The sequence below is a fragment of the Cebidichthys violaceus genome, unplaced genomic scaffold (assembly GCF_023349555.1).
Source record: "Cebidichthys violaceus isolate CVI_PGR_0920_01 unplaced genomic scaffold, fCebVio1.0.p SCAF_87, whole genome shotgun sequence".
NCBI classification, from domain to species: domain Eukaryota; kingdom Metazoa; phylum Chordata; class Actinopteri; order Perciformes; family Stichaeidae; genus Cebidichthys; species Cebidichthys violaceus.
Genome location: NW_027176972.1, coordinates 55,001 through 70,000, shown reverse-complemented (window position 1 = coordinate 70,000; position 15,000 = coordinate 55,001). Strand labels below are relative to the sequence as shown.

Sequence of the window (15,000 nt, the reverse complement as noted above, 5' to 3'; positions counted from 1 at the left end):
ATCATTTTGTTTAAATAGTTTTGCAGTTAATTTGCCAAAAACATGACCCCCCCCCCCCCCCCCCCCCCCCCACAGATTTGAGGTTCTTCACCACCTGATGCTCCGATCTGTTCCTCCCTGCACAGGCCCTCTGAGCGCTCAGGAGAGGATGTGGACATTATCCTGACCAGACTGAGGGAGGTCAAAGCCTTCCATAGGTTCCCACCGCCGCTCTTACTGCAGATCTGTGCCTGTGCCTTCTATGAATGCCTGGAGAAAGGCATCACGTGTATGTACATGTGTACACACACACACACACACACACACACACACACACACACACACACACACACACACACACACACACACATAGAAATGGTTGGATTATGAAATGAAAAGGTCTGGATTTGGTTTTGAGTATGTTTGAGTAGTTTCCCGGAGACCAAGATGAGGCCTTCAAACTGTTTCATTTAGATATTATATATATATATATATATATATATATGTTCTTACTCGTATAAAAGAGATGAATATTGATATAATAAAAATGATATTTTTGGATTTCTTTCACAGTAACACAAGGATGTTTCGAGAAAGACTCAATATTTTGAAACCGAAACCAAATATCCTAACTAATGTGAAAGTCTGAGTGAGCCGCACCTCATGGTGTTTCATGTGTTTTTACTGTCCGCAGTGTTTCGACAGGGAGACATAGGCACCAGCTGGTACGCCGTCCTGTCTGGCTCTCTGGATGTCAAAGTGTCAGAAACTGCCAACCACCAGGTAAGAGCAGACCCAAGAGAAAAAAATGCTCCTTTTTCGGAATAAGGCCTAATTCAGAATATTCAAACGGAACATGCTGTTTTTTTTTTTTTTTAACGACCCATATCCAATTCGTTATATTGCCATGTCCTGAATTAGCTCCATGTCTTCCTGCATATGCCAGGAGCAAAGCGGCCGCAGCACAGAAAAACCCCCGTCCTCTGAGAACGGTGCTTTGAGCGTGGAAACCTGGTTAAAGCGTACGGTACATATAGAGGAGGAGAGGGACGTGTGGGGGGGGGGGGGGGAGAGGAAGAGGAAGAGGAAGAGGAAGAGGAGAGAGAGAGAGAGACTCTTTGTTCCCAGCTAAAGACGGAGATAAGAAGCCTCTCCATTGTGAAATGTCCTTTTCATGTATGTAGCCCTAAAGAGCCATTGGTGGCCTAGTTTCTGAGGCTATATTTGAAATGTCAGTTTGGACAGCTGAAAAGGTATTTGTCTAAATCACTGGAGTGTGTGTGTGTGTGTGTGTGTGTGTGTGTGTGTGTGTGTGTGTGTGTGTGTGTGTGTGTGTGTGTGTGCGCACACAGGTTTAAGCGTGTTTGCTTGCCTCTAGCCCGTCCGATAATATACAGCACCCAGAGATGTTTCCCCCCCCGGGAGACTCTGTTTACCCGGCCCTCATGCTTGAAACCATTTTGCATTATTTACCATATATTAATCTGTCTGCTCTTCACGTCCGTCCATTTCTTATAAATCTTTTGGTATATCTTTCTGCTACTGTGCAGTGCAGCGGTCAGGTCTGCAACAGAGGGAGAGAAAATGAATCGGCAACTAATTCGATAATCGATTGATCATTTTAATCACTTTTTGAGGGAACAAAAAATCCAAACATTCTCTTGTGAAGGCTTCACAAACGTGTGTGTGAGAGGTTTTGGGATAGACATTAGGCTCATAATAATTGTAATTTTAACTATTTTCTGTTATATAGAAAATGTAATGCAGTTTAACATTTGTACTATTTAGCCAGAAGCAGAACGACGTAGTAAAACCGTGACTCTTGTGTGGAAGGACTCGTTTGATCTCCTTCAAGCCTTACATTGAAACGCATGCCGACTCCCACGCATTCATTGTCTAATCTGCAATAGTCAAACACAATATGTCGCGTTTGTGTGCAGGACGCCGTCACCATCTGCACTCTGGGGATCGGGACAGCGTTCGGGGAGTCCATCCTGGACAACACGCCGCGCCACGCTACAATCGTCAGCAGAGAGACCAGCGAGCTGCTCCGTATCGAGCAGAGGGAATTCAAGAGCCTCTGGGAGGTGAGAGACGAGTGGCGCTGGGAGTTATGAGCTGCGAGTCCACCGTTCAGAGTGAACTCTGGCTTGGTAGCGCAGCTAAAGCAAACGTTTCTCTATTGAGACGGCGATTTCCACACAACCGACACCACTGTAATTGTGTCTTTAAACCACAAGAGGGCTGTCCGCCACAACGGTGACTATCTGTTCCACCCGTTAGCTTCACACGTCACTGAGGGAGAGAGAGGGGGAGAGAGAGGGAGAGAGAGAGAGAGAGAGAGAGAGAGAGAGAGAGAGAGAGAGAGAGAGAGAGAGAGAGAGACACACACAGAGAAAGAGAGAGAGACACACAGAGCGAGAGAGACACAGACACAGACACAGAGAGAGAGAGAGAGAGAGAGAGAGACACAGAGCGAGAGAGAGAGAGAGAGAGAGAGAGGGACAGACAGAGAGACAGAGACAGACACAGAGAGAGAGAGACACAGAGAGAGAAAGACACACAGAGAGAGAGAGAGAGAGAGAGAGAGAGAGAGAGAGAGAGAGTGTGTTGTGCTGGATGTGAATTGTTGTCGGAGCTTGTTGTGTCTTAGTGTGATATTCACAGTATAAGGGATGATGCATCGAGAGCAACACCGTTATGTGTTCTATGTTAAATGCAGGCGGTGTAGTGGGAATCTAAAAATATCAAAAGCAGGAATCCCACGGCCACTTTCTTTTTTTTTTTATTTGTCTGACTCAAAATGCATATTGAATCTGAATATTACTCCTTTACACCTCCATGAATAAAGCGCCATGTGTGCTGGGGTTTACCGCCGGTTTCATTTCAACACATTCAGACGGCGTTACGGCAGTAAAGAGGAGGTCAGATAGTATCCTGAGGCAATCTGAATAATCCTCATTCAGCTTCTTTTTTGTTTTTCCATTAAGAAATTGTAGAAATATACAGTGAAACCATGCGTTTTTTTGTTTTTTTTCACAGCAGACATTTTGACAGGTCACTGCAAAGGGAAAGCACAGGAGTAATTAACATCATTACTTACACCTGTTATTATATTTATTATTATTGAATACCGTATTCATGAATATATGACACTAATCAAATGCAGACACTGGGGGCATTTCAATAGGTAAGAGTATTGACATTCCCTGGATGATATTGGTATATTACAGACCCAACTTCTATCAATAAAACACATAATACTGTTGTATTGATTGTCTTAGAATATAAAAACTCAGCAGATATATCCGATATTACAAGCAGAGACTGCGTCACATTATTGGTTTGTTATGTTGTCGTCGCTTATTTTATCGTTAATTGTAGGGAAGTTGTTTTTTGCTTCACATTGAGGTCAAGAGTTCTGGATAATGGACGGACATTTACTCCCTTTTTTAAGTCCCACTGAAATGTAACATTTGAGCAGCGCACGGTCACAAAGAGAGGCGTCCAATCAAATCTTTCACATTTGATCGGATCGCTCAAAATAGGCTGGGCTTTAGAATGAGCGTGACGTGGAGCCAACAGAGGACGGTTGTCTCCGTTCGCACCTGAGAAGTGGGTCCAGCTCACTCCTTGAGGTAGCTCAAGGCTACGCTAACCAGCATAGCACGCTGGAATCTCCAATGCTAAATCAATGGAGTGTGTCTTCTTGTAGGCTAATATGAAACATAACTGTGAGCTTTCGGTGTCAGCACAAAGCACATTTATCTATTCCTTGCTGCGATATCTCCGCTTCTGACACGGGAAGATATAAAAGCGGGATAAGACAATAATTGGTTATTAAAGCGTGTGTGCCATGTTATCATTATTGGGCTTGTCTGTCAACTAAGTGCACTCAGTCTCCGTCTCTGCTGTCTATTTCAGGACCGAAGACAAAGAGCAGAAAAACACAGCCTGAAGGTTGTCCTCGTTTGAAATCTAATTCAGCTCATAGTAAAAGGATCTTTGTGTGTGTGTGTGTGTGTGTGTGTGTGTGTGTGTGTGTGTGTGTGTGTGTGTGTGTGTGACGAGGACTAGAAAGCCAGAGGATGAATGCAGTCATGTGTTTGATGAAAAGATGAAAGAAAAAAAAAAAAAAAACCACAGCGCTGCTCCCGTAATTCTAACACCAAGTGAAAGAGGGATGAAAAAAAAACACGGTGTTGATGTTAAACAGCGTGACACACACACACACACACACACACATGTAGACGTGTAAACATACAGTATATCAAACAGCCAACCGGTTGGCCTGTACTCCGTCTTTCTCTCTTTCTTTTGCCTTTCACCTGCCCTACATATCTCCCGCCCACTTCCTCTCTCCTCTTTGGCCATGTCGTGTCTTTTGCCAGCTTCCTGTCCCTCCTTCCTCCCCGTCCTCACCCTCGCTACTCTTTTTTTGTTTTTCCTCTTCTGTCTCCTTTCTCCTCCTCCACTAGAGGAGCTCGGTCGTACAGAGACTCAGGTCACCCTGGTAACCCTGTGAGAGAAAAGTGGTTCGGCTCTTGGCTCGACCGCAGCGAGAGAGAGAGAGAGAGAGAGAGAGAGAGAGAGAGAGAGAGAGAGAGAGGCTTGTTTTAGCAGGATGCTCTCCGGTGGCTTGTGTGTGAGTTGTTAAAGTAGCAGAGAGCAGCTCTCTGGGTGTCCAGCATTAGGCGCGTGTGTTACCTCAGGTGAGTGTGTGGTGTGTATGTGGGCTCAATAGTGTTGTAATGTAATGCTTCTGTACATTTTTATTTTTGTCGTCTTTTATAAAATGAAGTTGTGTAGCTATGTTTTCCTCACTGTGTGTGTGCGAGACAAACAATGACAGTGGGTTGTTTGTGTCTTTAGGTCAAACAGATGCTCTCTGTGTCTCTCTCTCTCTGTGTGTGTGTGTGTGTGTGTGTGTGTGTGTGTGTGTGTGTGTGTGTGTGTGTGTGTGCGCTCTCAGAAGGAATGGGCTGCTTGGTAAATGACCTTGCAGAAGAGCAGTGGCACATTCAGGCTCAAAATGACCTGCTGTGTGTGTGTGTGTGTGTGTGTGTGTGTGTGTGTGTGTGTGTGTTATTGTCCTTAACAGACATTTAGCAGCTCTGCATGCTCTCATTAACCCCGGTGTGAATGCTGCTGTGTGTGTGTGTGTGTGTGTGTGTGTGTGTGTGTGTGTGTGTGTGTGTGTGTGTGTGTGTGTGTGTGTGTGTGTTATATAATGTTAGTTGTTCTGCATGTAAATGATCTCGGTTGTACAAAGGGCTTTGTTTTGAGGGGCACTTGCGTTGTGTGTGTGTCTCTTGAAAGTAGATGCTGTTTTGTGCTGTTGGAGAGGGACAGGAAGGAACTCGGTGGCTTCTGCATGGTTAATAGATGACGGTGTCTCATGAGTGATGCGTCGTAATTATCGAGGCGAACGTGTTTTCAAGATTCACATCTTTTCTGAGTGCGTGTGTGTTTTTTTTTTTTTTTTTTATCTTGTAGAAGTATCGTCAGAGCTTGGCTGGACTGTTGGCCCCTCCTTATGGAGCTATGGAGAGTGGATCCAACAATGACAGTGAGTAGACACACACACACACACACACACACACACACACACACACACACACAGTGTTATACGTGTAGCATTTACTTTATTTATTGGTTTATCTTCAATTCAGCTTAACAAGAACTTTTGTTTTCCTCCTCAGGACTCACTGACAAAGACAACATGAACTCAGACTCTGCAAACAAAGCTCACAACAAGGTACGTGAGTCTCTCCAGCCCACTGCTTGGAACCCAAGGGTTTGTCATTTGTGTAGAAAGTAAAAAAAAAAAAAAAAAAAAAAAAAAGCTCAGCATGGCAACTTGATCCTTTAAGTAAAACTCTGCCAGCACGTTTCAGAGAGCTGTGCCCTTCCTCACGGCACACAAAGCCTGAACGGACCAAAACACTGCGGGCCTCAGTTGGTCTACTTGCGTCGGACGTGTGTGTGTGTGTGTGTGTGTGTGTGTGTGTGTGTGTGTGTGTGTGTGTGTGTGTGTGTGTGTGTGTGTGTGTGTGGACGGGCCATCGAGGGGCCGAGTGCGTCCTAGTCTTGCGTTTTAGTCCCGGGCCTGTAGATTTTTGAACGTTCGATAAAATGCTGCGGAGAGAAGACAGTGAACCGAACCCACAGTGTCACCAAATTGTGCACCGCCGCATACGCTCATGTTCGTGAATGAATCCGAATGCCAGAATGAATTTTTCGGAGGTGTGTGTGTGTGTGTGTGTGTGTGTGTGTGTGTGTGTGTGTGTTCGGAGAAGAGACAAGTGACGACTCACAGCTGTGATCCTCTGTAGTTATGCTAATGCGAGCTAATTTCATGCACATAGACGAAAGATCCCATCTGCCCAATTTGCAGGCCTTCCTTTGTTGTTTTCGCCAGCAGCTGTGTGTGAATACACATCTGCCTCTCTTTCTAAGGTGCAGGTGTGATCTGCAGAGGATGTGTTTGCATGTATGCACTTTGTGTTTTTTTTTTTTGTTTTTTTTTGCCACGAGCGTTATTTTGTTACCGCTTTACTTGATGTTGCAAACGTTAACCTGCAACATTCCTTAAAGAGCGTGTTTCTTTTATCGAAATGATCCCGTCTATTGTGCGTTGCGGCCTGGAGTCGGCATTAAAGCGTCGACTCTTGGATTACAAGGTTAACAAAGAAGTTCACGACGCTCCCCTAACGTGTCCACCGTGTGTGTGTGTGTGTGTGTGTGTGTGTGTGTGTGTGTGTGTGTGTGTGTGTTCTGTAGATCCCTTCGGAGAAGCTGCAGAGAGCGGGGAAGGTTCTCCGTAACGCCATCCTGTCCAGAGCCCCACACATGATTCGAGACAGGAAGTACCACCTCAAGACATACAGGTAGGAGCACGCGTGTCTGGTGTGTTTACAAAGAAGTATGCATACAACAGCTGTAGAACATGATTGGTGTGTGTGTGTGTGTGTGTGTGTGTGTGTGTTGCAGACAATGCTGTGTAGGCACAGAGCTGGTGGATTGGTTGGTGCTGCAGAGTGCCTGTGTTCTCACACGGTCCCACGCTGTTGGGATGTGGCAGGCGCTATTAGAAGAAGGGGTGCTCAACCACGGTAACTCAAAACTTTTCGCTTACTCGGCATCAGCGTTTGCTTCCCAAAACCCCCTGTTGCAAAGCGGCTCTGTCTCTGTTTCGACTTTGACCGCCAATGGCAGCGACGGCGTCTGTACGAACACCGGCATGGAAATGAACGGGGAGATTTGAAGATGTCAAAATCACTAGGCGTGTTCACGAGGGTGTATTTGTTGTCTGTCCGCTCTTCAGTGGACCAGGAGCTGGGCTTCCAGGACAAGTACCTGTTCTACCGTTTTCTTGACGATGAGGACGAGGACACACCGTTGCCTAGCGAGGAGGAGAAGAGGGAGAGTGAGGAAGAGCTGCCGGAGACCATCCTCCTCCTCGCTCAGATCGGCCCCGACGCTCTGCTGCGCATGATCCTCAGGAAATCGTCAGTAACAATTAATAATACGACACATTACTTATTGCATATGTATGTTACTTTCTAGTAAGTAAAGAAAGGTTATTCCACTAGTTCACCTTTCCTGACACTTTTCAATACGTAATTTGCCTCTTATCGGCACTATTTCTTCTTCGTATTTTAATTGTGCTGGTAGTGAGTTGGCATGGTGATGCTAAACCGACATCTACGCTGTCATGGGAAATAATATGAACAAATCATCTGTAGTGGCTACTCTCCAAACCGCATTTCATTTCAACGTCAGGATGTGTCATTATTCATTTTACTGCGGTGTAATAAGAGGCGACGCATGCATGAAATCGTCATGGTGACTACATTCTGACAAACTCTCTCTCTCTCTGTGTGTGTGTGTGTGTGTGTGTGTGTGTGTGTGTGTGTGTGTGTGTGTGTGTGTGTGTGTGTGTGTCTCTCTGCAGGCCTGGTCAGAGGACAGGGGACGACCTAGAGATCATCTATGATGAACTGCTTCACATCAAGGCCTTAGCTCACCTCTCCAACACTGTGAGTCAGACGGTCCACTTGTCTTTTAAAGGGACAGTACACAGGCTGTTGATTTGATTGATCAGAGCAACTTGCCACAGTCTCTTTTTTTTTTTTTTTTTTTTTTAAGACCAGAGGGAGAAGTTGTAGTCACTAGCATTAGCATTTTGCACCGATCTGCCCTGTGTTGGCGAGAATTCATCATGTGGAGTCCTTCTGTCTGTTGTGTTGTTGTTGTTGTTTTCATGCTCCATGTTGTCCTAGAATCAAAATTCCGTGTATTAGATCAATGGGCTTTTCCAATTAACTGTTTTTTTTTTATTCCTCATTTTCCTTTTGAACACAGTGCTTATGAATATAAATATCAGTAAACTAGAATCAAACTCTCCAGGCGCTGTAATGATGTACTGTAAGGACCCTCAGGTCTCTTTTTTTTTTTTAGCAATCCTTAAAAAAAAAAAAAAAAAAAAAACCCCGATCTGTGCATTTCGCTGTTCTCTCTCACGTATTTCTGCAGTGCAGCTAAAGTCCAGCATGACTTGAGCAGTGTGCTCTGGTTCGCAGGTGAAGAGGGAACTGGCGAGCGTCGTGATCTTCGAGTCGCACGCGAAAGCCGGAACCGTGTGTGAGTCTTCTGCTTTGTCCCGGAATGCATTGTTTTTTGCACTGAGACAACAGTCAGTCACTGTCATTTTTGCTGTGGCCTCCGATATGAGCTCTGGTCTTATTTTACTGTATTTTGGCAACTTGTCAACATGCAAAAATGATCTATCAGCAGTTCTTGTTTGCAATGTACCCATGGAGGAGCAGAAATCAGGTGCAGGATTACTTTGCGACCCAAGAAATCTTAAAAATGCGACTATTCTTAAAGTGTCTCGCAGTTCGAAGACCTCTGCCGTACAGAACATACGTTTTAATCATGTGTGCTGGTCCTCTTTATCTTCCAGTGTTCAACCAAGGAGAGGAGGGCACATCATGGTACATCATCCAGAAGGGCTCTGTCAATGTGGTTATCTACGGCAAGGTGCGCTTGATTGCGTTCATCCACCTGCATGCGTTACGTTTCCTCGCTCGAGAGGTTTTTTTTTTTTTTGCTTCATTTGGTGATATGTCATCTGTACGTAACGGATTCAAGTGTGTATCTGATCACGTCTGTATGGAGCGAGACCAGCAGCATCTCTGCCCCCCCCCCCCCCTCCATGGGTCAGGGGGGGAGGAAACACCAACGGTGGAGTTTGGCGAGCTCTCTCGCCATGACATCATCAGAATGATTAAACGGCTTAAGGGATTGTACGCATACGCATTTTCACACCGGAGCGATCTACAACCACCAAACGGGCAGATGTACTGCACACACACACACACACACACACACACACACACACATATGCTCATGCACATCGATCATACATCCACACACACACACACACACACACACATATGCTCATGCACATCGATCGTACATCCACACATGCACCCTGCACACACACACACACACACACACACACACACACACAGACACACACACACACACACACATGTACAGATGATTCCTCTCAGTGCCGTGTGCTCCTGCGCCTTTCTGACTTTTCTGCAGGGCTTATGATGACTAACAAAACTGTGTTTGTGTCTGAGCTTGTTTGTATGTAGGAGCGTGTTGGTTTATGCGTGCATTCATGCGTGTGTGTGTGTGTGTGTGTCTTAGGGTGTGGTGTGTACGCTCCACGAGGGTGATGACTTTGGGAAGTTGGCCCTGGTTACAGATTCTCCTCGTGCCGCCTCCATCGTCCTGAGAGAGGACAACTGTCACTTCCTTCGCGTGGACAAGGAAGACTTCAACAGGATACTCAGGGTAGGCAGACGAGATGGACATTCATCCCCCGATGGGATACAAGCGGACTGCCTGACTGCGATGTTTGTCTCCCTCCTCTGGTCGAGGAGCTGTATTACATTTTTAAAAAAGCTGCCATTTTTTTTTTTTTTTTACATTTGACACGATTTTTGTACATGCATTTTGTTGTGTGTGTGTTGTTTTTTTTTAGGATGTGGAAGCCAACACGGTGCGGTTGAAAGAGCATGAACAAGCTGTGCTGGTGTTGGAGAAGAGTCCTCGCGCCTCCACCCTGGGAAGCATCAAGTATGTGTGTGTGTGTGTGTGTGTGTGTGTGTGTGTGTGTGTGTGTGTGTGTGTGTGTGTGTGTGTGTATGTGTGTGTGTGTGTTGGTCTTTCTGGACATATTGAGAGAGTAAAGCGTACAATAAGAGTGGATCTCTCCCTCTCCTTCGTGCAGATACACTGTGATATCAGGAACGCCGGAGAAGATTCTGGAGCACTTCCTGGAGGCCATGAGGATGGACATACATCACAGCGAACCAGGTAGCCAAATGGAAAAAAAATGAATATGAGGCTATTAGGCACGATGCAATGAATGTAATGGAAGAGGGAAGGACGGAGGGGCAAACTTAACGGATCAATGATACCGTTTACATCTCTTGATTTCCCTCCTTTCCCCCCCTCTGATTCTCCTCCCTCTTGTCTTCTTGTCCGTTAGACCCAGCGGTAGACGATTTTGTCCTCATGCACGGCATCTTCATGCCCAACAGCCAGCTGTGCCCTCTGCTCATGGCGCAATATCCTTTCTCCCTGTTCTTTATGTACGATATTTTGCCTTGGATTTTGACTTGGATCGGGCAAATTTGAAGTTGAAACGTCATTTCCGCTGTGACGTTTCGCTCCTATCCGTGCCGCGGCCGTACGCGGTTTCGAGCGTCAGATCGGCGTCCGACAGGTAGCGTGTCGCCGTCACCCTGCGTGTTATCCTCTTTAACCTTGTGCGCACCTACCACGCGACGTCTCCGCCCGGCTCTGAACAGGAGAGGCTGGAATATGCGCTCAACAGTAAGAGGAGGGCCCTCATCCTGGCCCTGCGCTGGGCTAACACGCACACGTACATGCTGCAGGAGGAGCCCGCCGCCATCTCCTTCCTTGAGGTGACCATAAGCAAGCTTTCGGATGCGGTAAAACGCCACGACACCGGTCCGAGTGTGACTCTTCCTCTCTGTCCCTGCAGGAGTTGTACGGGAGTTTATCCAACGATTCTCGGATTTTGAGAGCTTTGAAAGACTTGGTTCCTGACCTCGAGAAATTCGTCAAATTACAGTACGTTTCCCAGAGCTGCTGCACGTTAAGCTTTCACTGTCATGTTTCATGTACCGGCTTCACTTATTGCATCTTTTTTGTGTGTGTGTGTGTGTGTGTGTGTGTGTGTGTGTGTGTGTGTGTGTGTGTTTCTACACATTTTATATTTTGTAGTTCGGAAGAAGCGAAATCTATAAAAAAGGTACTTTCGGACGACTGTTATCAACATAATTCAGTAGTACGTGTTACCGTGACGACGTGGATGCTGACTGCACACTGTGTAATTCAACAGAAAACTCTAATACGACAGTACAGCGATGGGGAGGAAAGGCTGCAGAAGAAGCAGCCCATTAGGAATCACGATGACAGTAAGTGTGTGTGTGTGTGTGTGTGTGTGTGTGTGTTCATTTAAGCGATCTCATGCCGTAGTATTGCATGTCAGCGTTATTCTTTGTATGTGTCTAGTCCTGTTGAAGGTGTACTGCGGCGATCACACATACACCACCATCCGGGTTGCCGTGGCGGCGACGGGACGAGAAGTGATCGGCGCCGTGGCCGACAAGCTGGGCACCGCCGACGAGCTCGTGTTGGTCAACCTCAGCTCCGCGTGTGGTGAGAAGACGGAGCGGTTTTTGGAACGCCAAAGAGCGACTCCCAGCAGCGTTACCCAGATCATGAGTTCGATCAGTTGTCTCCTGTTACAGAATGTGACCCCGGAGACGTGATGAGTGCCTCTCAAGTACTTCTATTTCTGTTCCAGAGAAACAAATCCTGAAGCCGAACGACGTTTCAGTGTTTTCTGCTCTGAGCATCAATGGCCGATTGTTCGCCTGTCCTCGGGACCAGCTCAACAGTCTGGTGAGAGAGTCATGTTTCCTGTTTGCACACGCCGTTTGTTGTCTGTACATGCATGAGTTCATACAGCGATCAATAATAAAGCACGAACGTGCGTATTTGTGTCTGTGTGTCTCAGACTCCTCTTCCAGACCAGGAAGGTCCCTCTGCAGGCTCCATGTCAACGTTTGAGCTGATGAGCTCCAAGGACCTGGCTTACCAGATGACCTTGTATGACTGGGAGCTCTTCAGCTGTGTGCATGAGGTATCATCACGTATATACACACACACACACACACACACACACACACACACACACACACACACACTCAAAAACATGCACAGGCCCTTTTCTACTCAATGTTCATCATACAAAAAAAACACAGGATTAATGCTTAATAGATGCAAGGTGGCAGGACCTGTCCACTGGATTAACTCCAAACCTGCTTCCCTTAATGCCCCCCCTCCCTCCCCTAATCCCCCCCCCCCCCCCCCCCCCCCCCTCCCCCCCTCTCCCCCAGCATGAGCTGCTCTACCACACCTTTGGCCGGCAGACCTTCAGAAGAACCACGGCCAATCTGGACCTGTTCCTGCGCAGGTTCAACCAGGTGCAGCTGTGGGTGGTCACTGAGGTGTGCCTCTGCGCGCAGCTCAGCAAGAGAGTCCAGCTCCTCAAGAAGTTCATCAAGATAGCAGCGCAGTGAGTGTGCATCCGGGCCGGTGACTGTCGCGCGCTTCACATACGTACGCTGCCGAGACGAGGAGATTCACGCCGCGCCTCGCTTGTGTGTGTGTGTGTGTGTGTGTGTGTGTGTGTGTGTGTGTGTGTGTGTGTGTGTGTGTGTGTGTGTGTTTGTCCATAGCTGTCGGGAGTTCAAGAACCTGAATTCGTTCTTCGCCATCATTATGGGGATGAGCAACCCTGCCGTCAGCCGGCTGAGCCAGACGTGGGAGGTGAGCGTCGTCTAATCTGTGTCCGGATCTCCAGTGAACCTTGTACTGTATTATTGTAGCTATTGCTAAAAGTGCTGTACGTTCGTGTCGCTCGAGATCTTCTGTTTGTCCCGACAGAAACTCCCCACCAAGTTTAAGAAGTTCTACGCCGAGTTTGAGAGCATGATGGTGAGTCGCGGGAAATTCCAAGAAAATGTGGGGTTTTTTTGTTTTTTTTTTTTGTAATTTGGGTGAACCTGCATTACAAATGTCTTAAATAAATGGACACTGTTCACATGTTTGGTGACAGGACCCATCAAGAAACCACCGCTCCTACCGGCTCACTGTCACCAAACTGGAACCACCAATCATCCCCTTCATGCCCCTCCTTCTCAAAGGTACGACTCGGTGTAGACCCAGTGAAAGCTCCGAAGCATTTGGAGAAAGCGGAATATTTCTTTTTTTTTAGCGTTACGTAATATATATCCGCATTTACAAGCAATTTACTTCTCGTTCTTCCTCATCTTATTCTCATTTATTTGGGAAGGTGGTCCTGTCATTACAGACGGTAGGCTGCCAATGCTTTCCACTTATTTCTTCACAGACATGACATTCACACACGAGGGCAACAAGACCTTCATCGACAATATGGTCAATTTTGAGAAAATGGTGAGTTTCTGCACACACACACACACACACACACACACACACACACACACACACACACACCGAACGAGTCACTTTAAGGATGCGCTTGCATGCGTTGTGCTGTTCTTCGCTCAAGTTGGATGTGATATCTAAAGAGCTTATCCTTATCTCTCACCAGCGTATCATTGCCAACACAATTCGGCAAGTGAGGCACTGTAGAAGCCAACCGTTCAGTAAGTCTGCCTGTTGCTTTTTCTTTTACCACATTTCCACGCCGGCTTTACACACAATCGTTCCAATCCCGTTCTCCGTTTCCTCTCTTACTTTACGTTAGATCCCGAGATATGCCAACCGAACAAAAACCAGGCGGACGTGCGGGGTTACGTGAGGAAGCTCTGCGTGATTGACAACCAGAGGGCGCTGACGCAGCTCTCCTACAGGATGGAGCCTCGCCGGACATGAGCGCCAACAAAAACCCTTCCGCCATCATCGCCTTCTCTGTGACGTTAGCGTACAAAAAAATAAAAATAAAAAAAAGCACACGCATTACCTGGATGAAATAACACGACTGGGCCGTTCAGTAGCAAATCAGTGGATGTGACTTTAGCGCCGCCGGGGGCTGTTGTGGACGAAGGACTTATTACTGTGCCGTGGGACGCCTCCTCTTCCGGGACAGACGGGAAACCGTCCAGCTGCTCTCTCTCGTCGCCGCGTGTCTCTTTGAGGGTTTTTACCCGCCGTAGTTGTTGCTGTTTTGGGACCTGTTGGATAGAACTGTAGTGTATAGAACTTGAATCAATACCCTGCATGACTGAACTTCATAGGCTTTGTGTTCTATACAGTGTATTTCTATCGGAGAGTCCTGTAATGTTGTGCTACCCCCCCCCCAAAAAAAAAAAAATGAGACCCTAGTTTACGATATGTTACTGTACCTGACTGTAAAGCAAACCTCGCTCTCCTCCTGATGCTCCATTCATAGACAGAAAACACCATAAAGTGTAGGTAGCTGGACTCTTCATTTCTTTTCCTGTTGAATATGAAATCTGAAAGTATATTTACTTCATAAACTATAAATGATTATATCCGAGTCTTTGGACGACCCTTTGGGATGTGATGTCCTTTAACTGAGTCGGACACTTCAACTACTAAACGGAGTATTAGTTTGATTAAAGCCTTAGTTGTATTGCAAACAGTGTTCAAATTTGTAACTACAGTATTGCGTTTTTTTTTTGTTTTTTTTTGCAAAATCCTGTCGAACGTGAATTATTCTGGTTGGTGTGATCTGTTCTGAGGTCAGTTGTAGAACCAAATTGGACTCCTTTTGATTTGGGAGCACTGATCCTAGAAGCGAAGTCTTAAAGGCAACTTAGAGGGTGAACTGTCGTCATCTCAGTCCGTGTTCTGTTTTTTATTTCTATATGTGGGTGTAGATTGTGAGCGTGTTCC

At 46.5% G+C, this 15,000-nt stretch overlaps 1 protein-coding gene across 2 annotated transcripts in view; it reads left to right on the top strand.

Moving 5' to 3' along the window:
• LOC137866637 (rap guanine nucleotide exchange factor 4-like) overlaps positions 1-15,000 on the top strand; it is a 19,487-nt gene that overhangs the window by 4,305 nt on the left and 182 nt on the right. Inside the window, exons 2-30 of one of the 2 annotated variants that reach the window (XM_068702665.1) lie at positions 126-268; positions 674-762; positions 1,920-2,066; positions 5,476-5,548; positions 5,682-5,737; positions 6,763-6,869; positions 6,973-7,094; positions 7,307-7,490; positions 7,937-8,021; positions 8,565-8,625; positions 8,948-9,024; positions 9,706-9,852; positions 10,043-10,137; positions 10,292-10,377; positions 10,553-10,631; positions 10,841-10,991; positions 11,072-11,160; positions 11,314-11,341; positions 11,432-11,507; positions 11,605-11,751; positions 11,900-11,997; positions 12,113-12,238; positions 12,495-12,673; positions 12,837-12,927; positions 13,045-13,095; positions 13,217-13,304; positions 13,511-13,575; positions 13,733-13,787; positions 13,889-14,996. In XM_068702665.1, the coding sequence (XP_068558766.1) occupies positions 126-268; positions 674-762; positions 1,920-2,066; positions 5,476-5,548; positions 5,682-5,737; positions 6,763-6,869; positions 6,973-7,094; positions 7,307-7,490; positions 7,937-8,021; positions 8,565-8,625; positions 8,948-9,024; positions 9,706-9,852; positions 10,043-10,137; positions 10,292-10,377; positions 10,553-10,631; positions 10,841-10,991; positions 11,072-11,160; positions 11,314-11,341; positions 11,432-11,507; positions 11,605-11,751; positions 11,900-11,997; positions 12,113-12,238; positions 12,495-12,673; positions 12,837-12,927; positions 13,045-13,095; positions 13,217-13,304; positions 13,511-13,575; positions 13,733-13,787; positions 13,889-14,016 (2,923 nt within the window). In that variant the 3' untranslated portion in view covers positions 14,017-14,996. Of the gene's footprint in view, positions 1-125; positions 269-673; positions 763-1,919; positions 2,067-5,475; positions 5,549-5,681; positions 5,738-6,762; positions 6,870-6,972; positions 7,095-7,306; positions 7,491-7,936; positions 8,022-8,564; positions 8,626-8,947; positions 9,025-9,705; positions 9,853-10,042; positions 10,138-10,291; positions 10,378-10,552; positions 10,632-10,840; positions 10,992-11,071; positions 11,161-11,313; positions 11,342-11,431; positions 11,508-11,604; positions 11,752-11,899; positions 11,998-12,112; positions 12,239-12,494; positions 12,674-12,836; positions 12,928-13,044; positions 13,096-13,216; positions 13,305-13,510; positions 13,576-13,732; positions 13,788-13,888; positions 14,997-15,000 lie in introns of those variants that run through there. The other variant, XM_068702666.1, reaches the window with a different exon arrangement.